Source organism: Vitis vinifera, chromosome 13, assembly GCF_030704535.1.
Source record: "Vitis vinifera cultivar Pinot Noir 40024 chromosome 13, ASM3070453v1".
In the NCBI taxonomy this organism is placed as follows: domain Eukaryota; kingdom Viridiplantae; phylum Streptophyta; class Magnoliopsida; order Vitales; family Vitaceae; genus Vitis; species Vitis vinifera.
The window spans coordinates 20821000-20844205 of NC_081817.1; the positions used below are offsets into that span (position 1 = coordinate 20821000).

The 23206-nt window shown below is 31.6% G+C and overlaps 1 protein-coding gene and 1 pseudogene across 2 annotated transcripts; one reads left to right on the forward strand and one right to left on the reverse strand.

The window, feature by feature from the left end:
- Nucleotides 1-287: 287 nt before the first annotated feature.
- Nucleotides 288-2987, forward strand: LOC100232956 ((-)-a-terpineol synthase). 2 transcript variants are annotated; one of them, NM_001281287.1, is given in 7 exon segments: nt 350-565; nt 659-926; nt 1137-1512; nt 1613-1831; nt 1929-2067; nt 2158-2406; nt 2559-2864. In NM_001281287.1, coding segments are annotated over 7 exon segments (1773 nt in total).
- Nucleotides 2988-13660: 10673 nt separating this feature from the next.
- LOC100259297 ((-)-alpha-terpineol synthase-like) lies at nt 13661-16014 on the reverse strand (annotated as a pseudogene).
- Nucleotides 16015-23206: the final 7192 nt, after the last annotated feature.

A 23206-nucleotide genomic window follows, 5' to 3' on the forward strand; every position in this document is an offset into this window, starting at 1 on the left:
AGTGTGGCAACACGTGGCTGCATTTTTTAAGTAATCCCCACTATCGCAATTATTAGTTGTATTTTTATTTTTTTAATAAAAGAATTACTTCAATGGACGTGGATATCCACATAGCCAAGGGATTAGATGGCACGTTTTTAAAATTCAAAATTATGTGTACTGACAGTGGCCCATGGGGGTACGTAGTTCCCAGCGTTAATAATTATGTTGTCGGACAATTTTTGCAAAATAATAATTTCCAAGTTGGATAAGTGGTATTTTTCCCAAGGATATGTATATACTGATTTCAATTGGATTAAGTAACCTAACAATCCAAAGATTAGGCCAGTCTTTGTACTAGCAGATCTCCATGGCTCTTTCCATGCTTTCTTCAATTCCTAATCTGATCACGCACACAAGACTTCCAATCATAACAAAATCCAGCAGCTGTAAGGCTTCTCCTAGAGGAATCAAGGTCAAAATTGGCAACAGCAATTGTGAGGAAATCATTGTTAGGCGAACTGCAAACTACCATCCTACCATTTGGGACTATGATTATGTGCAGTCACTAAGAAGTGATTATGTGGTAGGTTTATCATGAATATTGCTAACTGGTTGATTCTAGTTATTAATGTTCCACTTGGTGGTTACTAACAAATACATGCGGTTATGTATGCAGGGAGAAACATACACCAGAAGACTTGATAAGCTAAAGAGAGATGTGAAGCCAATGCTTGGCAAAGTGAAGAAGCCTTTGGATCAGCTGGAGCTAATCGATGTCTTGCAAAGGCTTGGAATATATTATCACTTCAAGGATGAAATAAAGAGAATATTGAACAGCATATACAACCAGTACAATCGGCATGAAGAGTGGCAGAAAGATGATTTATACACAACAGCTCTTGAATTTAGACTGTTAAGGCAGCATGGCTATGATGTGCCTCAAGGTGTGGCTGTGTAGGATTCACTTCTTCATTTTGTTTGTTTTAAATAAGCTAAGAACTTAAATTTAAATGAACTATAGACAACAATACAAATATTGATCTCTTATTTGTTTATCCTTTTTTTTTGGAAGCTTTTACAATACTTTTTTCCAGATATATGTAAGCTATGACTTTATCCCAAATAATAATTAGTAAGCACTCTTAAAAATGCAGACGTTTTTAGTAGATTCAAGGACGAAACAGGGAGCTTTAAGGCATGCCTGTGTGAAGATATCAAGGGACTGCTCTGTTTGTATGAAGCTTCATACCTATGTGTACAAGGAGAAAGTACCCTGGAGCAGGCCAGAGACTTCGCACACAGACATCTTGGAAAGGGCCTTGAGCAAAACATAGATCAAAATCTTGCCATTGAGGTGAAACATGCCTTAGAGCTTCCATTGCATTGGAGAATGCCAAGGTTAGAGGCAAGGTGGTTCATAGACGCATACGAGAAAAGACAGGACATGAATCCTATCTTGCTGGAGTTTGCTAAATTGGACTTCAATATGGTACAAGCCACACACCAGGAGGATCTAAGACACATGTCTAGGTAATTAGTTCATCGACATTCTTAATGTTTTGAGATTTAGCCAAAAACTCTGTATCATACTCTCATAATGTTTTTATTGTCTCCCTTGGCTCCTATAAAGCTGGTGGAGTAGTACACGCCTGGGAGAAAAGTTGAACTTTGCTAGGGACAGGCTGATGGAGAATTTCCTATGGACTGTGGGAGTGATATTCGAGCCTCAGTATGGATATTGTAGGAGAATGTCCACAAAGGTTAACACACTCATAACGATAATTGATGATGTTTACGACGTTTATGGTACAATGGATGAACTCGAGCTTTTTACAGATGTTGTTGACAGGTTACTGTTTGTCTTACTTCCCATATCCTCTATGCATCATATGCTTCTGATTATGTCAGCTGCTCTAAAAACTCTAATATCTTGTTTGCATATATAGGTGGGATATCAATGCAATGGATCCACTTCCAGAGTACATGAAGTTGTGCTTCCTTGCTCTCTACAACTCCACCAATGAAATGGCTTATGATGCTCTGAAGGAACATGGTTTACACATCGTTTCCTATCTTAGAAAATCGGTATTATCTGCAACTGTGAACTCATTCCATTATATGCTGTTTACATGCATGTAGTAATCTTGACTCATTTTTTTATGATTAATCCTTCTGTGGTCAGACTTATGTAAATCCTACTTACTGGAGGCAAAGTGGTACTACAGTGGATATACACCAAGCCTACAAGAATACATTAGCAATTCATGGATTTCAATATCAGGTCCTGTAATACTAGTCCATGCCTATTTTCTTGTCGCAAATCCAATCACCAAGGAGGCCTTGCAATCCTTGAAGAGATATCACAATATTATCCGTTGGTCATCAATGATTTTAAGGCTTTCAGATGATCTGGGAACATCACTGGTCTGTATTCTACTCTCTCTCACAATCTCCTTACAAGTCCTAATAAATATATATTTCTGTAATTTCTGTTCATAGACGGCCCATTATAATGGTTTTATTTATTTTTTATTTTTTATTTTATTTTATTTTATTTTATTTTATCCTTGTCTTAGGATGAGTTGAAAAGAGGAGATGTTCCCAAGTCAATCCAGTGTTACATGTATGAAACTGGTGCTTCTGAAGAAGACGCCCGTAAACACACAAGCTATTTGATTGGAGAGACATGGAAGAAGCTAAATGAAGATGGAGCTGTAGAGTCTCCATTCCCTGAAACATTTATTGGAATTGCAATGAATCTTGCTAGGATGGCCCAGTGCATGTATCAGCATGGAGATGGACACGGGATTGAATATGGTGAAACTGAGGATCGAGTGTTGTCATTACTCGTTGAGCCCATTCCCAGTTTGAGCTCTGAATAATATTGAAAACCAAATTTGATCTTGAGTTATGGGAAATTGTCGTAACCCTGATGGATTAATATAATTTAAGGTCTTCTATTTGGAGGGTTAATTACGTATATAAAACAGTGACTTTTGAACTTATCATTTGTGTTTTAAAGCATATTAAAAATATAATGTATTCTACTTTAATTTCTTTGGGCTGGTGTTTGTTTTCAATTTTTAACCCAAATAAATTTGTACCGAAGCTTGGATTTGGATGAGGAGTGAGACATTTCCATTTCAAGTCTTCTAATTCAGAAAATTTAACTTTGCTTTGTTCTTAAGATGTTGGGAGGTTTTAGAGAAATGTTACATAAAAACACAATAAAATTAGTAAATGACTCATCATTTTCTGGAAGATGAAAAATGAAAATGATAAGAAGGCTCATCAATAATAGAAAGACTTGTAACTATTAAGGCAACTTGATCATTAAGCTTCTCATTATTCAAAGCGAGGTTCAAGAAAACCTCATATGCGATTCCAGAATCAAAGGTCTGATCATAAAGAGTACCTCAACTTAACCAAGCGCACTTTGGCATACACATTTAGGACAAAACAATAAAATATGACAAAAAAATACAATCTATTTTGTTTAATTAATTAAAATATTTATATATATATATACATAAAACAATTGTCATCTACATCATATATACATAAATGTTGAAATTTATGAAAGACAAATTACATATTTAATTTATTTATTTATTTATATTATTTTTTTATAGATTCATAATAAAGGAGTTAGAAATTTTATGTTCCATGTCTTCAAATGGGCTTGCAAATTTGTAAGGGACATTCCAAGCCAATTACTTAACCTTTGTGTTCTAATTACTAAGAATCAAAATTTACGAAGATATTTTTTAAGAAAAAAAACTTATAATTTAGATTGTTTTATATTTATATAATGAATAAAAATATTTCATTAATATCTTTTTAAGGTAAAATATTCAGTTGGACTCATAATAATAAGCTTAATATAATGAAATATTGGTGTTGATATTATTTAAACCATTCTTTTACTCCTTAAACTGATAAAAAATCTGAAAATCAGTAAGTCTTAAATAATTTTTTTTATCTTTCAAATCTTATCGAGATGTAATATCATATCCTCAAGGAATCAATCTTATCTGGGATGTAGTGTGCACTCTTTAAAGGGCAAAAAAAGTCATATCATGACAACCAAAGAGTTTGTCCAATTCTAGTACACTAGCACCTTCAATCTTATCTGGGATATAGTGTGCACTCTTTAAAGGAAAAAAAAAAAGTTGACAACCAAAAAGTCTGTCCAATTCTAGTACACTAGCACCTTTTTGTCTTCTAATTTTTATTACCTTCCTTCAGAGATTTTTTTTTTTTTTTTTGTGGGCCACTAGTACATTTTTGTCCTTTAATTTTTTTGGTTGAAATTTACCTTACATCACAACCATATATTTTTTTTTGCTAACTTGAAACACTTTTCACAAAACTTAAATTAAGGCCATCAGAATTAAGCTTAAAATTAATAAATTATTTTTATATATTATTATAATATTTTTTTCACATATTTAATTTTTTTTTTATATAAAGACTAAATAATATAAAGATATACATATTTTTTTTTAATAATTTTAATTATATTTTACTTTCTTTCATATTTTTTATAATAAAATCAAATATAAGAAAATAATTTTTTTTTTTACTAATTTTTTCTTTCTCTGATAGTTCCGATAACTAATCATAGCCTTAATTTTTTCCATGAATAGAAAACATTACTTTCCCCTCCACATAATGTCCGTGAGAATCCCTATTCATCATTGAATGAGTTTTGGTTTTTCTCAAATAATACCATGGTAAAATATCTCAACCAAAAAAAGTAAAAAAAATGAGAGGGGATAATGTTCTTTATAGTTCCTCATGCTAGATTATTTTTCTTAAACATGATGTGTTAAGGCTATGTTTGGTTCTCAGAGAATTTAAGGGAATATGCGAGAGAAAGAAAATAAAGAGGAAAAGTAGAAGGAAAAAAATAAAGTAAAATAAAAAATAAATTTAAAATTGATGAATTATTTTTATATACTACTTTATACTTTCTTCACATATTTAAATTTTTTATATAAAGGTAATAATTTTAATTATATTTTATTTTTTTTGTATTCTTATAATAAAATCAAATATAAGAAAATTATTTTTTTAGCATCTTTTTTTCTTTCCCTAGTTATTTCTAGGAACCAAATATAATCCAAGAAAATCTAAATATAGGTAAAATATTTTGTATCCAAGTTCCTGTAACCCACAACTAAAAATTATTAAAACAATTTTATAACAAACTTATTTCAAAGCCTTATATTTACTTTGTTGGGCTTTGTGGAGCCTAGTTTTGTTTGATCCGGTTTGACGACTCGACCTGAATAATATTTCGTGGCTTTTTAATGGGAGATTTACTAAGGCTTAGTCCATGAAGCGAAAGCTTGGGTAGATAGGCCCGTTTAGCCCATTGTGGAATCGTCTTTTGTAATTAGGGTTTTTTAGGGTGGTGTAGTTGTTATGTTATATATAGAGAGAAAATATTGTAGCCGCATGATGTACTCTATATTCTTCCCTGATAATAGTGAAATCCCTGCAACTCCGTGGACGTAGGCAAATTGCCGAACCACGTAAATACTGTCTTGTGCGTGTGATTGTTCTTCTTTGGCGTGTGTTTTCTCAATTGATTTTGTTTCTCACAGGTTGGGAATTCGATTTAATTCCTTTCAACTGGTATCAGAGCTTAGGGTTAGGTTTGAGTGGGAGGAATGGCAGAGGAAGCAGGAAAGACGTCTGGAATAGAAAAGTTTGATGGCACAGACTTTGCGTATTGGATGATGCAGATTAAAGATTATCTTTATGGGAGGAAATTGCATCTGCCTTTTTTGAGGACAAAACCTGAGAGTATGAAGGCTGAGGAATGGGCACTTCTTTACAGACAGGTTCTAGGAGTTATTAGATTAACTCTGTCTAGGTCTGTTGCACATAATGTTGTAAAGGAGAAGACCACAACAAATATGATGAACGCTTTGTCCGGTATGTATGAAAAGCCGTCAACAAACAATAAGGTGCATATGATGAAGAAATTGTTCAATTTGAAGATGGCAGAGAATGCATCAATAACACAACATCTGAATGAATTTAATACAATCACAAATTAATTGTCGTCTGTAGAAATTGATTTTGATGATGAGATTCGTGCTCTGATCGTCTTGGCTTCTTTGCCAAACAGTTGGGAGACAATGAGAATGGCAGTTAGCAATTCTACGGGAAATGAAAAGCTCAAGTACAATGATATACGAGATTTAATTCTGACTGAGGAGATTCGCCGAAGAGATGTAGGCGAAACCTCAGAATCTGGTTTTGCCCTAAACCTTGAGACAAGAGGCAGAGGTAATGACAGAAATTCAAATCGAGGTAGATCAAAATCTAGAAATTCTAATCGGAACAGAAACAAATCTAGATCAGGCTAACAAGTACAATGCTGGAACTGTGGGAAAACAGGTCACTTTAGAAGGCAATGCAAAAGTCCTAAGAAGAATAATGAAGATGATTCTTCTAATGCTGTAATAGAAGAGGTACAAGATGCCTTACTTCTTGTAGTAGACAATCCACTTGATAATTGGGTTTTGGATTTAGGAGCTTTGTTTCATACCACTCCACACCGAGAAATCATACAGAATTATGTTGCAGGTGATTTTGGTAAGGTGTATTTGGCTGATGGTTTAGCCTTGGATGTTGTAGGTCTAGGAGACGTTCGAATATCGTTGCCCAATGGGTCTGTTAGGTTACTGGAGAAGGTTCGACATATTCTTGACCTGATGAGGAATCTGATTTCTGTTGGACAACTTGATGATGAATGACATGCAATACTATTTGTTGGTGGTACTTGGAAGGTTACAAAGGGAGTTAGGGTATTGGCTCGTGGAAAGAAGACCGGTACTCTGTATATGACCTCATGTCCAAGAGACATAATTGCAGTTGCTGATGCAAGTACTGATACAAGCCTATGGCACCACAGACTTGGTCACATAGTGAGAAAGGGATGAAGATGTTGTTGTCAAAAGGAAAACTACCAAAATTGAAGTCCATTGACTTTGACATGTGTGAAAGTTGCATTTTAGGAAAGCAAAAAAGGGCGAGCTTCTTGAAAACTGGCAGAACACCGAAGGTTGAAAAATTGGAACTAGTACACACTGATTTGTGGGGGCCTTCTCTGATTGCATCCCTTGGAGGTTCAAGGTACTACATCACTTTTATTGATGACTCAAGCAGAAAGGTATTGGTTTATTTTCTGAAAAATAAATATGATGTATTTGAAACATTTAAGAAATGGAAGGCCATGGTTGAGACAGAAACATGTTTGAAAGTAAAATGTTTGAGGTCAGATAATGGAGGAGAGTACATAGATGAAGGGTTCAGTGAGTATTATGCTGCATAGGGAATTAGGATAGAGAAGACCATTCCTGGGACACCACAGTAGAATGGTGTGGCTGAGCGTATGAATAGAACTCTCAATGAGCGTGCTAGAAGTATGAGGTTGCATGTTGGACTACTAAAAACCTTTTGGGCTGATGGTGTTAGCACTGCAGCTTACCTGATAAACTTAGGACCATCAGTTCCCATGGAGTTCAAACTTCCTGAGGAGGTTTGGAGAGGTAAAGAAGTAAAGTTTTCACATTTAAAAGTTTTTGGCTGTGTTTCTTATGTTCATATTGATTCTGATGCTCGTCGTAAACTTGATGCAAAGTCTAAAATATGTTTTTTCATTGGCTATGGTTATGAGAAATTTGGCTGTAGGTTTTGGGATGAACAAAACAGGAAAATTATCAGAAGTAGAAATGTGATATTTAATGAACAGGTTATGTATAAGGACAGGTCAACTATAGTGTTAGATGTTACAGAGATAGATTAAAAGAAATTTGAGTTTGTCAACTTAGATGAATTGACTGAAAGTACTGTCCAAAAAGAGGGTGAAGAAGATAAGGAGAATGTAAATTCACAGGTAGATTTGAGTACACCTGTAGCTGAAGTTCGCAGATCTTCCAGGAACATTAGACCTTCACAACGTTATTAACCTGTTTTAAATTATCTCCTGTTGACTAATGGTGGTGAGCCAAAGTGTTATGATGAAGCCTTGCAAGATAAGAATTCAAGCAAGTGGAAGTTAGTCATGAAGGATGAGATGGATTCCTTGTTGGAGAATCGGACATGGGAACTGACTAAATTGCCAGTAAGAAAGAAGGCTTTGCACAACAAGTGGGTATATAGAATAAAGAATGAGTATGATGGTAGCAAACATTACAAGGCCAGATTAGTTGTTAAAGGGTTCCAACAGAAGGAGGGCATTGACTACACAGAGATATTTTCTCTAGTTGTGAAGATGTCAACAATCAGACTTGTACTGGGAATGGTGGCTTCAGAAAACTTACATCTTGAGCAGTTAGATGTGAAGACAGCATTCTTTCATGGTGACTTGGAGGAAGACCTTTACATGATTAAACCAAAAGGGTTCATTGTTCAGGGACAAGAGAATCTAGTCTGTAAACTGAGAAAGAGCTTGTATGGCCTTAAACAAGCTCCTAGACAGCGATACAAGAAGTTTGAAAGTTTTATGCATAGAATTGGGTTCAAGAGATGTGAAGCTGATCACTGTTGCTATGTTAAGTCTTTTGACAATTCTTACATCATATTACTGTTGTATATGGATGATATGCTTATTGTAGGGTCTGACATTGAGAAGATTAATAATATGAAGAAGCAATTGTCTAAATAGTTTGCAATGAAGGATTTGGGAGCTGCAAAGCAAATCCTTGGTATGAGAATCATTAGAGACAAGGCTAATGGTACATTGAAGCTTTCACAGTCAGAGTATGTGAAGAAAGTTCTCAGCAGGTTCAACATGAGTGAAGCTAAACCAATGAGCACACCGTTGGGTAGTCATTTCAATCTAAGCAAAGAACAGTCACCAAAGACAGAAGAAGAAAGGGACCATATGAGCAAGGTGCCCTATGCCTCAGCTATTGGCAGCTTGATGTATGTTATGGTGTGTACAAGGCCAAACATTGCTCATGCAGTGGGACTTGTGAGCAGATTTATGAGTAAGCCTGGAAAACAGCATTGGGAGGTAGTTAAGTGGATTCTAAGATATCTGAAGGGCTCATTAGATACATGTCTTTGCTTCACAGGTGCAAGTTTGAAACTGCAGGGTTATGTAGATGCTGATTTTGCTGGTGATATTGATAGTAGAAAGAGTACTACTAGGTTTGTTTTTACTCTAGGTGGTACAACTATATCATGGGCTTCAAATCTACAGAAGATTGTTACTTTGTCTACTATAAAAGTTGAGTATGTTGCAGCAACTGAAGTTGGAAAGGAAATGATTTCGGTACATGGTTTCTTAGATGAATTGGGTAAGAAGCAGGAGATGGGCATTCTACACAGTGACAGTCAAAGTGCAATTTTTCTTATAAAAAATTTTGCTTTTCATTCAAAGTCGAAGCATATACAAACAAAATACCACTTTATCCATCACCTTGTTGAAGATAAACTGGTAATACTTGAGAAGATTTGTGGATCTAAGAACCCGACAGACATGTTGACTAAGGGTGTCACTATTGAGAAGTTGAAGTTGTGCGCAGCTTCAATTGGTCTTCTAGCTTGAGGACAGGAGGATGAGTTGCAGGGATGACGGATTGTTTCTTGGAGGATAGCGGTTTGATGTTGGTGATTGAACTAGTCTCCAAGTGGGAGATTTGTTGTGCTTTGTGGAGCCTAGTTTTGTTTGATCCGGTTTGACGACCCGACCCAAATAATATTGCGTGGCTTTTTAATGGGAGATTTACTGAGACTTAGTCCATGGAGCGAAGGCTTGAGCCGATAAGCCCGTTTAGCCCATTGTGGAACTACCTTTTGTAATTAGGGTTTTTTTAGTGTGGTGTGGTTGTTGTGTTATATATAGAGAGAAAATACTATAGCCGCATGATGCACTCTGTATTCTTCCCTGATAATAGTGAAATCCCTGCAACTCCGTAGACATAGGCAAATTGCCGAACCATATAAATATTGTCTTGTGCATGTGATTGTTCTTCTTTGGCGTGTGTTTTCTCAATTGATTTTGTTTCTCACAGGTTGGGAATTCGACTTAATTCCCTTCAACAGGACCAAATTCCATGAAGTTAATCTTCAATCTCTCCATGACACAAACTTTTTTGTATCATATCACCACGAAAGAGCAATCAACTCTACCTTCAGTGAAAATTCCTTTAGTTTTCATCTTGTGTGCTTTGTGATCTTTTACTCTTCTAGAAATCTTCAACCCAAGCTTTGATACCAGTTGAAGTGCCAGTGAAAGCTTTGATGCCAACAATGTTAGTGCAAGAACACAAAGATAAAACAATCACACATACGGTACACGAGGTTTTAATGTGGTTTGGTCAACCATGCCTACGTCCACGGATGAATATGAGAACACAATGCATACAAAAGGAAGTAGGTGTAGCTCCACAAAAATATGAACCATGAGGGATTTGCCTACGTTCCACAGTCAGAGATATTTTCCCCAAGCATTATGAGATAAGACGAATCTACATTTCCAAAGAATTAGTATGAACTACAAGGCAGATCCAGTTGGGATTTGTCCACGGTCCAGAATTAGAGATATTTTTTCCAAGCATTTAAAAAGGATTTTGCCCAAACAAAAAACTGATTTTATGGTTAATTGATATCCAAATATTAACAATATATGTTGAAGAATGTAAAGGATAATAATAACCATAAGAATAATTAACCTAACAAACTCAACAACCAATTAACCAATCAATCCAATATATTCAATATCTTCAATCAGAATATATGGAGGAATAAATATAAACTTTTTAGAATAGCCCTACAAGATATTAGGTTAAAACAAATTAACCTATTTTAGACAATTCAAATGTAATATTAAATATAAAGAAATAGACTATGAGACACAAGATTTTTATATGGAAAACTCCCACAAATTGTGGAGATAAAAAAACATAGGGTCTAAGACCTATCAATCGAAATCCACTATTCGAAATCAATTCACATAGATTTACCTTACTATTTTACCCTAAAGACTTATTCTTCAGTACCTACAACTTGATCCATGTCTGCGACATAACAACTACCTATTGCTCCTTAGTAGATCCTTCGATCCCTCCAAAGGGATTATAGTCTTCATCCAATAATTCAAATAATCGAATCCTTGAATGAGAGAAGGAGAAAGGTGTGACAATAAAACTTTTCTCACCAAAGAGTACCTCTAAAGAATGAGAGGTCTCTAACAATTAGATCTCTACGATCTCTAATCTCTTAACCTAAATCTCTAACCCTCAAAAGGTTATAAATAAGGTATTTATAGGAAAAAGCCATAAGGATTTCAGTATCTCAAGTTTCCAAATTAGTTGGATTGAAAATAATTCAAAATAAGTTTCAAGATTGTCATGATCACTTGAGCGGACTTACACTGCTTGAGTGCTCAAACTACTTGAGCGGGATTAACTGCTTGAGCAGTCCCTGCTTTTTGAAAAACATTTTAAGTTAAAAAATGATATTGATCCTTTTATACCTCAAATAAGCCTTTATATGTCACAAGCCAAACCTTTTTAGACGTACCAATGACTTCCCAGTTGGACGAACAACAACCTTGAATCTTCAATGGAGAGCAAGTCACTATCTAGAAAGATTTCTATGGTTAAACATAAATTAGAACAAAATTATCAACAAATAAACAAGACTCAATGTTCTAACAGCGTGTAACTCAAAGTTGAAATGAAGAAGACATGACCGATTGAAGCAAGTTATATAGTGACAATATGTCAAGATGAAATGCATGTATAAAATTTCAATTCAACAACTTAACAAGTTAAAATGAATTTTGACCACATGTCAAAATTTGAAAATTTTTACTTGACACAATGGTTATGAGTTTTTCAACTTTGAGACTTTAAGGTTTGGAAAATTTTTTACTTGACACACTGCATTTATTAAAGTCATTAAGATTAGTACCATAAAAGTAAGGATGTTTGATGGTGTTGTAAGGATACTAACTAATGTTAAGCATATTCCCAAGTTAAGGAGGAGTTTAATTTCTTTGGGGGTTGTGGACACTCTAGGTTATGATTTTTCTATAAAAAATGGTAGTATGAGTATCAATAAAGGTACTTTGATTACTATGAATTAAAAGGGATAAAGGTAAAAAAAAATTATATACTTTGATTGGAAAGACAATTTTAGGTGGAGCTATGAAAGTAGAGCCAATCCTTTAAGAGTCTTTTTTCAATGTTAAAGAAGTTATCAAAATAGAAGAGTGCAACAAGATGATCACGACTTTATTTTCAACTAAGAGTACTCATTGGCATGAGGATGAAAGTATTTGCAAAAGGAATGAAGTTATGAAGAAGACAAAAATGATTTCTCGAGTCAAGTTTGACAAGAATTTGAATTTGACACATGTTTATTCTCATTGATTGTGTAATATTGAGAGAATTTGAGTCAAGGTGGAAATTGTGTCGAGATTTGACTCAAATTATTTATTTATTTTTATTTAGGAAACTCAATATCTATAGAGTTTGTGTTTTAGTAAATTATTTTTTAAAGTTTGATTAAGATTGGGAAACTATTGGTTTAGGGTTAATCCATAGGACTCTATACACATGTAGTTTTTATGATAAATTCACAAAGAGAGATAAAGAGAAGAAAAAAGTAAAAAAAGAGTGAAGAGAGATAAGAAAAGAGTATATTGGTTTTTTTATAGCAAAAGGTTGAGAGAGTTTGAAGTGTCCAATCTTGATGTTTATAATAAATTTGATATTCCTTTCCTATGGATGTAGGTGTTACATTAAATTGCATAAATATTTTATCTTTCTATTTTTTTTTTATTATTTCCTATTGTGTTTGGATGTTGTGATTTTTGCCCAACAAGTGATATTAGAGCTTCCACTTACTTAACAAGTGGTATCAAAGCATCCACATACTCAACATATAAGAGCCAAAGAAAATAATAGAAATATAAGAATATGATAGGGAGTAGGAGGGATCCCAAAACATTAAGGTTATGCTTGGTTCTTGGAAAGTAATAGGGTGTTGGATTGCCAAGGGTAACTAAGCCCCCAATGTTTTTTCCTATTTTGAGATTGGACCTTGCTTTGCCCTTACCTAGCCCTCTAGATCTACTTATAATAACAATATTATAAAATGATTTTCTGAAAATTGAGAGAGAACCATTTTTTTTTGGATAAATTGAATAATTATTGTGGACCACCTTGATTACTTACCATACTAGTGAGTTTCTTATGATCAAACCTTTAACTTTGGGATCAGATATGAGGTTTCAGGTTCCCTTGAAACCCAAGTCTTGACACTGATAAACTAGTTTAAGGTCAAGTTGCCATAATAAGAGCCTTTATAATTCATGGGAATTAACCTTCTTTATCACTTTTATTTTCCATCTTCCAAAAATCAATAGGATTTGCTAATTTTGGCATATGCTTTGATGTATCCTTTCTCCAAAATCTCCCGACATCTTGAGAACAAAGCAAAGTTAATTTTGCTTAATTTGGAGGTTCAAAATCAAAGCATCTTCTCATCCATGTTCGAGCTTTGGTACGAGTTTATTTGAACTTAAAAATCGAAAACAATTCAAACATAGATTATCGAAAATTAAAGAAGAATACAAATTTTTATTATGCTTGAAGGTACATACAAATGATCCATTCAAAAGAAACTTTTTTATATACCTAATTAGTCACGAAATATAACTAAGATGCTAACATCACTTCAACTATCTAAAAGTTAAATTTTGGTTCCATTATTTGTACAAAAATTACATTTAACCCCTATAGCACGACTTTAAATTATATTAATACATCACATCTACAAGAATTTCCCATGACTGAAGATCAAATTTGGTTTTCAATATTATTCAGAACTCAAACTAGAAACCTTTTGTCATTGTCTAAGGGAATGGGCTCAACGAGTAGTGACAACACTCTATCCTTAGTTTCACCATCTTCAATCCCGTGCCCATCTCCATGCTGATACATGCACTGGCCCATCCTAGCAAGATTCGTTGCAATTCCAATAAAAGTTTCAGGGAATGGAGACTCTGCTGTTCTATCTTCATTTAGCTTCTTCCATGTCTCTCCAATCAAATAGCTTTGTGTTTGCGAGCATCTTCTTCAGAAGCACCGGTTTCATACATGTGACATTGTATTGACTTGGGAACATCTCCTCTTTTCCTCTCATCCTAGGAAAAGGACAAAAAAAAACATTGTAAGGGTATGGAAAGAAATCACAGAAATCTTTATTATAGGACTCATAAGGAGATTGTGAGAGAGTAGCATGCAGACCAGTGATGTTCCCAGATCATCTGAAAGCCTTAAAATCATTGATGACCAACGGATAATACTGTGATATCTCTGTAAGGATTGCGAGGCCTCTTTGGTTATTGAATTTGCAACAAAAAAATAGCCATGGATTAGTGTTAGGGGACCTGATATTGAAATCCATGCATTGCTAATGTATTCTTGTAGGGTTGGCGTATATCCATTGTAGTACCATTTTGCCTCCAATAAGTAAGATTTACATAAGTCTGCCCACTGAAGGATTAATCATAATAAAATGAGTCAAGAATACTACATGCATGTAAAGAGCATATAGAAACTCATCAAAATTTAATAGCAAAGAAATGGAATGAGTTCACAGTTGCACACAATACCGCTTTTCTAAGATAGGAAATGATGTGTAAACCATGTTCCTTAAGAGCGTCGTAAGCCATTTCACTAATTGAGTTGTAGAGGGCAAGGAAGCACAACTTCATGTATTTTGGAAGTTGATCCACTGCATTGATATCCCATCTAAATATGTAAAGCAGATATTAATCTGAATTTTTAGAGAAGCTAACTTAATCAAAAGCAGATGTTGCATAGAGGATATGGGCAGTAGACAAACAGTAACCTGTCAACAGCATCTGTAAAAAGCTCGAGTTCATCCAATGTACCATAAACGTCGTAAACATCATCAATTATTGTTACAAGTGTGTTAACTTTTGTGGACATTCTCCTACAATATCCATACTGAGGCTCGAATATCACTCCCACAGTCCATAGGAAACTCTCCATCAGCCTGTCCCTAGCAAAGTTTAATTTCTCTCCAAGTCGTGTACTCCTCCACCAGCTTTATGGGAGCCAAGGGAGAGATAAAAAATATAAGAAAAAGATATAGAGTTCGTTGACTGGATCCCAAAAACATTAAGAAAGTAAACAAACTTACCTAGACATGTGCCTTAGTTCCTCCTGGTGTGTGGCTTGCACCATATTGTAGTCCAATTTAGCAAGCTCAACTAAAATATGATTCATGTCCTGTCTTTTCTCATATACATCTATGACCCACCTTGCCTCTAACCTTGGCATTCTCCAATGCAATGGAAGCTCTAAGGCCTGGTTCACCTCAATGGCAAGATTTTGATCTATGTTTTGCTCAAGGGCCTTTCCAAGATGTCTGTATGCGAAATCTCTGGCCTGCTCCAAGGTACTTTTGCCTTGTACGCAAAGGTATGAAGCTTCATACAAACAGAGCAGCCCCTTGACATCTTCACACAGGCATGCCTTAAAGCTCCCTGTTTCATCCTTGAATCTACTAAAAACACCTGCATTAATAAGAGTGGTTACTAAATATATTTAGGATAAAGTCATAGCTTACACGCATCTGCAAAAAGTCATGTATTTTCTATAAATTAGAGATCCAAATTTGCAGTGTATTCTATTCATTTAATTTTATGTTTTCAGCTTAGCTAAAGCGAACAAAATGCAGAAGTGAATCCTACACAGCTACACCTTGAGGCACATCATAGCCATGCTGCCTTAACAGTCTAAATGCAAGAGCTGTTGCGTATAAATCATCTTTCTTCCACTCTTCGTGTTGATTGTACTGGTTGTATATGCTGTTCAATATTCTCTTTATTTCATCCTTGAAGTGATAATATATTCCAAGCCTTTGCAAGACATCAATTAGCTCCAGCTGATCCAAAGGCTTCCTCACTTTACCAAGCATTGGCTTCACATATCTCTTTAGCTTATCAAGTCTTCTGGTGTATGTTTCTCCCTGGATACATAACCGCATGTATTTGTTAGTAACATCCAAGTGGAACATTAATAACTACAACCAGTTAGCAATGTTCATGATAAACCTACCACATAGTCACTTCTCAGTGACTGCACATAATCGTAGTCCCAAATGGTAGGCTGGTAGTTTGCAGTTCGCCTAACAATGATTTCCTCACAATTACTGTTGCCAATCATGAACTTGATTCCTGGAGAAGAAGCCTTGCAACTGCTGGATTTTATTATGATTGGCAGTCTTGTGTGAATGATCAGATTAGGAATTGAAGCAAGCATGGAAAGAGCCATGGAGATATGATAGTAAAAAGACTGATATAATCTTTGGATTGGTGGGTTACTTAAGATCCAAGGGAAAAATAATCCAAATAATTCATCATGGTCACCATAAAGAGCATCTTTCTTTTTCTCATGTAAATACAAAGTCTCTCTCTCTCTCTCTCTCTCGGTTGAGTTATTTTGCGATGATAACAGTGGTGTATATTACACATGCTTTGTAATTCACAACTTCTACCAAAATTAGGGGTCAAACTCAGTATCATTTACTCACATTCAAATTGGGAATTATTATTTTAGAAAAATTGTTATACAAAGCTGAAGGTTAGAAGAGTCTATTACAACAAAAGTCCGATCTAATCCCCTTGGCTATGTTGATTGAAGTCATTCCTTTATCAAAAAATAAAATAAAAATACCACTTATAATTACAATTGTATTTGTATATGCTTCTTTAAACCTATCTAACTTATTTTTCCCAGTCATATAAAGATTAAATAATTTTAAAATGTATACATTTTTAACTAATTTTAATTAAATTTAATTTTCTTTCATCCTTTTCACAGTGAAAAAAAATATAAAAAAATCAAATTTTTTTTCCTTTTTTTTTTTTTTTTCTTTTCTTACTATTTCCTGTCAACCAAACATGACTTTAAAGTTTACTATAAATAAAAGTTTTCTTTTTTAAAAATAAAAAAGTAACTACATATTTTGGTCCAAAACTCCTGTTACTTGCTATGATAGAAAGATCCAAAATATGATTATTTTTTAATAGAAATAAGAGAGCATTTATAAAAATAAAATAAAAAGAAAAAGAAAAAATTAAACAAAAAAACTTCATAGTGAAAATCAATTCTTTCATTCAAAAACTATCTTAGATAAAAAAAAATTTATGGCAAAGAAATAAATAAAAAAATTTAATAGAATTTTATTCTTATTTTCTTAACTGACATAATAAAGAAAGTGAATTTTTAATAATTTTTCAAATAGATACACACAAATAAATACTTGGTGGCAAAGATAGCATAAGATTTGCTAATATCATGTAGTTGTGCCCCTAGTTGATATTGCTAATTGATATATAATATTTTTTTTAAAAAAATATTACATGTATAAAAATATTTTAGATCATGAAAAAACAAAGATTGAGATATTTTGGGCCTAACAAATGTATTTGATTTATAATGAATTATTTTCTTTTATCTTGGATAGTCAAAACATAAAATTTCATTCTAAAAAATAGAAGATATTTTTATTAAGGGTAATTTTGACATTTATAAAAATAGGAGAGGCTCTCCTTTTTCTTAATTAATTTGGAGAGAATCTTATTTTCATAAGTTTGTAAAAGTAAGTATTTTTTTAAAATAATCCTTTCATGCTCTCATAAGCATAATTTTCTTTATTTATATACTTTATTATACTTTTTGAACTTTATTTACAAATTTTATATTTGAATTCCATTGTCATATTCTTCATATCTTATACATATTTTTCATACTTTAGTTATATTTTTTATATTTTGATCACATTTTTTGTACCTAGCTAAGGTACATTTTTTTCACTTATGCTAATAATCATTTCAAAATTTAGAATTAAAATATATTTTTTAAATCTCTTTAATCGAATCAACATATTTTATTGTTACACTAAATTTTTAATTGAAAATTAAATATACATATATTATTATTATTATTATTTCAATAAGATAACATGCATGAAATAGTAGATAATGATACCTACGTAACAATAAAAAGAGGTTGAGCATTGTAAAATGACAAACCTTTGTACCCAAACAAAATATTAAATAGTTTGCTTATCTTAATTAAATAAATAAATAAATAATCTTTGTAGTAAAAAGGGTTTGTATCAAAGTTAAGTATTCTATGCCGTACCACATTGTGGCACCAATAATTTGTTTTCAAGTGTTTATCAAAAATAAAATAAAAACAAAAAATAAATCGATTAAAAAATGAATGTAATTAGAGAAGTTTAAATGAGTTTGGATTATATACATATCAAAAGTATAAAAACTTAGCAACTCGTTTTTAATTGGCCAATTATTATTTTGATAATAATTTTTATACAAGTTTATAATTTAATAAATTAAACAATCCATTAAGAAAAATAATTAAATATATTACATCCAACACTCATTAAGATTAACATTAATAAAGTAAAATAATTTCATATTTTTAATTACATTTTTTTTTTACCTTAATCACATTCTTTGAATCTAAGTAACATTTTTTCACTTACATAGTAACTCCTAAAATGAATAAAACAAATGTATGGTAGTAAAAAGGGATGGTATCAAAGCATAATTCTTCTATACCATACCACATGGAGGCACAATAATTTGTTTCGCTTGTACATCCAAAGATACAATAAAAGATAAAAAATAAAAAATAAATTATCTAAAAAATGAAGCTGATCATAGAAGTTTAAATGAGTTTGAATTACATGCATGTCAAAAGTATAAAAATTTGAAACTTTTTTTTTAATTGATCAATTATTATTTCGATAAGAATTTTTATATAATTTTATAAATTAAACTATCCATTAAGAAAATTAATTAAGTATATTACATCTAACACTTAGAAAAATTAATATTTAATAGAGTACAATAAGCACATAACCTAATTATGTGAAAATTAAATTAACATAATATAATTAAAATTGATATGATAAGTTTTCTTGAATGATATTATTTTTAAAATTAAGAATATAATTATCTTTAATTTTCCCCTCTTCTGAAATATTGATAAGATTATATATTTTCTTTTTATTTATTACTTTATCATTAGTATTGATGGATGAGTGTAATAATTAAAATTTATAATAACTTAAAAAATATAATTATATAATGAAATATTGATGTTGATATTATTTAAGGAAACTCCTCTACTCATTATAATAATAAAGATTTTGAAAATTAATAAGTTTTAATTTTTTTTTTTATCATATTCAATTGAATTATTTAAGGTCTATTTGGTAATTTTTTTCGAAAACAGTTCTAAAAAATAGTTTTTGAGGACAGGTTTTGAAAACTGTTCTCTAATATTTTGTAGAACAAAAATCTATTTGAAAGCTTAAAAGATCTTTAACTTATTTTTAATATTTTAAAATATGATTTAAAATAATTTTTATATGTAGTGTTTTATTTTTAATCATTTTAAATGTTTGTATAATTATTTTTTAAAACAATAACTAAAAAATAAATTAAAACAATTAAAAACAACTAAAAGATGTTATTTAAAAACACCGTATTTTTTGTTTTTAAGAATAAAAAATATAAAATAGTTTTTGGTTGTTAAACGAGTTTTTCAAGTTTTTTGTTCTGAAGAACAAAAACTATTTTTAAAAATAATTTTCAAACTCGCCCTTAGAAATAATAGACATACAAATCTTATGTAGGGTGTAATATCTTATCCTTAAAGGGACAAGTTTCATACTGAGCATGTAATATCTTGTCCTTAAGGAAACAGTTTATATCCCATAATTAAAACAACAAAAAAAACATTTGTGCCCAACTCTGGTACACTAGTACTTTTTTATCTTTTATTTTTTAGGGTTGAAATTTACCTTACATAGAGATTTTTTTTTGGAAGAAAAGTAACTTAAATTGGCCCCATTAAATTGGCGTCATTTTCCACTAATACCTTTTTGTTTCTTATTTTCCATGGTTGAAATTTACCTTACATCAAAGATTTTTTTGTTTTTGGTGGAAAAGTAACTTAAATCAGCGCTTTGCCATAGTTGTTTTTCCTGATAGAAAATAAGGTTTTGTTTGATAATTATTTTCTCAAACAGTTCTTTCTTTTTTTTTAAAAAAAAAAAAAAAAAATCTTATTGACAATCAAAAAATAGAAAATAATTTATTTTCAAAAAACATTTTTTTAGTAATTTTTAGTTGTTTTCAGTTGTTTTTTTATATTTATTTTTTTAAAAATAACTATAGAAAGATAAACAACAATTGAAAATAAAATATTACACATATAAGTTGTTTTTGAAATATATTTAAAATACAAAATATATATAAAAAACATTTTAAGTTCCTACAAAATACTATAAAACAGTTTTTGTTCTCAAAAATTATATTTTAGAAGCATTTTCAAAAACAGCCTAATGTGGTTCAATGTGATTTTTTGGCCACAACTTCCTTTTATCTTAAATAGGTTTCCCCAAATACTTCATGTCACAAGATATTTTCTCCTTGGTTTTTTCTTTTCATGGTAAAAACCAAAACTCATTTAATGATGAAAAGGGATTTGTACAGACTTTTAAGTGAAAGAAAAAGTGATTTTCTCTTCTATCTTCTTCTCATTCAAAAAAATAAAAACTCATTTAATAGTGAAAAGAAACTTATATAAACTTTTATGTGAAGGGAAAAGTGATATTTTCTCATCTATCTTTTTTCCATGGAAAAAACCTATTAAATTGACTGCGGTATTCTGTTTAGTGCGGAGCTGCAAATTTGTTACAAGTTGACTACAAGCCATCACATTGCTCCTAATACATAGCCTTCTTGTATTTCCTTCAAAATTAATAAATTATAATGTTCTCTTTGCAACCCTTTTTTGATAAAATCGAAACTCATTTAATGGTGAAAAGGGACTTATATAGACTTTACGTCATAAATAAAAGTGATATTTTCTCCCTTTTCTTTCATGAAAAAAAAATCAAAACTCGTTTAATGGTGAAAATGGACTTATTGTCACAAAATGTCAAAACCTACCTCTTTTATTAGATTTACTTGGTCCAAGTAAGGGGTGGATCCGATGCATGCCGAGGAAGGGCATATGCCTGTAAATGTTGCATGTAAATGTTTAATTATGTCTCAAACATTGTTTGCTTGTGTATGATGTATTTCTAAAAACTGAATATAATGCAATAGATTATCAATAATAAGACAATATAAAAGAATTTGTAGTACTATGAATAATAATATGTCAACTTATGGATAATTAAGGTGGTTGATAAAGTAAGTGAATATTAATTATAATCATAAGAACTAATGGGAATAATTAAAAGCTAAGTTAAATTACGGATAGGCTCTTTAGTTCCCATGAATAGAAAAGCTCTTGCATATATATATATATATATATATATATATATATATATATAGATATATATATGCTTAAAGCAAATTAGTGAGAATTCAATAAGAAATGTCATCTAGTTAACTAATGATGATTCATAAATGATAAAGAGGTTGGACAGCTCAACTCTAATAATGATCTAAAATTTTATTATACAGAATGTAGAGAATTAATTTACTATTGTTATAGAATAAATGAATTATAAGAAGAAAAAATTAGAAAAAAAAAAAGAATGTTCACCCGATAGTATTTCGTTTCAACTCTAATAATGATCTAAAATTTTATTATACATAATGTAGAGAATTAATTTACTATTGTTATAGAATAAATGAATTATAAGAAGAAAAAATTAGAAAAAAATAATAATAATGTTCACCTAGTAGTATCTCATTTCATTAACAAGTCTCCCTTTTTATAGATAGTTAAAAAGTTATTTATATGAATATGGATTATCATCTATAAGTTTTCACAATATCATAAATTCTCATGAGATTACGCCTCATTAAAACTTGATTAGGAAAAATCTTATGGGAAAAACCTTAAGAGTGAGGAAAAAAAATAAAATATTTTTTAAATGATTTGACTGTTAGGACCATGTTAAAAACATTATTAGTAAAATCTAATGAGACAAAACCTATATGGAGAAAAGAGTACAATGTTTTTGTATCAATATTCTCCTTATGTAGAGATGTTATGCTTTCTTTAACCCTTCAACTTATAGTTCTATCAACTCCTTATCCTAATGTCATATCTTAGTTTTTTCAATATAGTATATGGTAATAATTTTGTGAATAAATCAATTAGCTAGATTATTACATGATTAAATATGTTGAATATTAATTTTTAGCATTCTCTCCTAGTTTGTGCAATATAAATAGTATTGTCTTTATATAACTTGGTCATATTATTCTTTTATAAAGAATAATCCACATGATCCTCGAATATGTTGGCTCATTGAACATAGTCATACACATTCATAACTAGCTTCATGAATGACAAGTATCTCTGAATGATTTGAAGAGGTGACTATCAATTTTTTTTTATTGATCTTCATGATAATGTTATACTACCATAAATTATGAACACATAACCTCATTAGAGATTTGTGGAGGTCTGAAAGATAGTCAATATATGAGATTTTGATTCTTTCAAATAAAATAAACCCATGTTGATTGTTCCATGAAGATATCACAATACTATTCAATCTTATTCCAATGTCTTCAAATTGATAAATAAAAAAAAATGTTGTCTCTTATGTATAATGTTCAAGATACACTAGTACATCAAATATTGCACTAAGATATTAGTAGACCCTCCTAAAGTGGGCACTCAAGTAACTATAATGAAGACAATAACTGGCATCCAGCTATATGAACCATCCGTTCTTGACAACTACACAAACCATTCATGCATAAAAGAGCTGGAAAATAGTCATCTTAATGCGAACACGGCCTAGAGAATATTTTTCAGTTATACATTAAACCAATGGGAACACGACACGTAGAAAACGCTATAACAATATATATATATATATATATATATATATATATGTATGTATGTATGTATGTATGTATGTATGTATGTATGTATGTATGTATGTATGTATATAAGAGAAGGTTCTAGAATAGGGCAAGCAAACTGAGAGAGAGAGAGCACCAACAACTGGCGTTGTCTATGGGAACCGATGAAAAAGTCGAGTTCCCGTCGAAGAACGATTTGAGATCTGGTGAATCGATGATGCCAGACAAAGATACAAGGATATTGACACTGGAAAAACAAGACCAAAACAGAAATCTTGA

Bases quoted from the DNA above. Each gene is read 5' to 3' on its own strand.
- LOC100232956 (XM_059741400.1), top strand. From the start codon at position 350: ATGGCTCTTTCCATGCTTTCTTCAATTCCTAATCTGATCACGCACACA. The intron at 566-658 runs GTAGGTTTATCA...TTATGTATGCAG, and splicing joins CACTAAGAAGTGATTATGTG to GGAGAAACATACACCAGAAG. The intron at 927-1,136 runs GTGTGGCTGTGT...TTAAAAATGCAG, and splicing joins TGGCTATGATGTGCCTCAAG to ACGTTTTTAGTAGATTCAAG.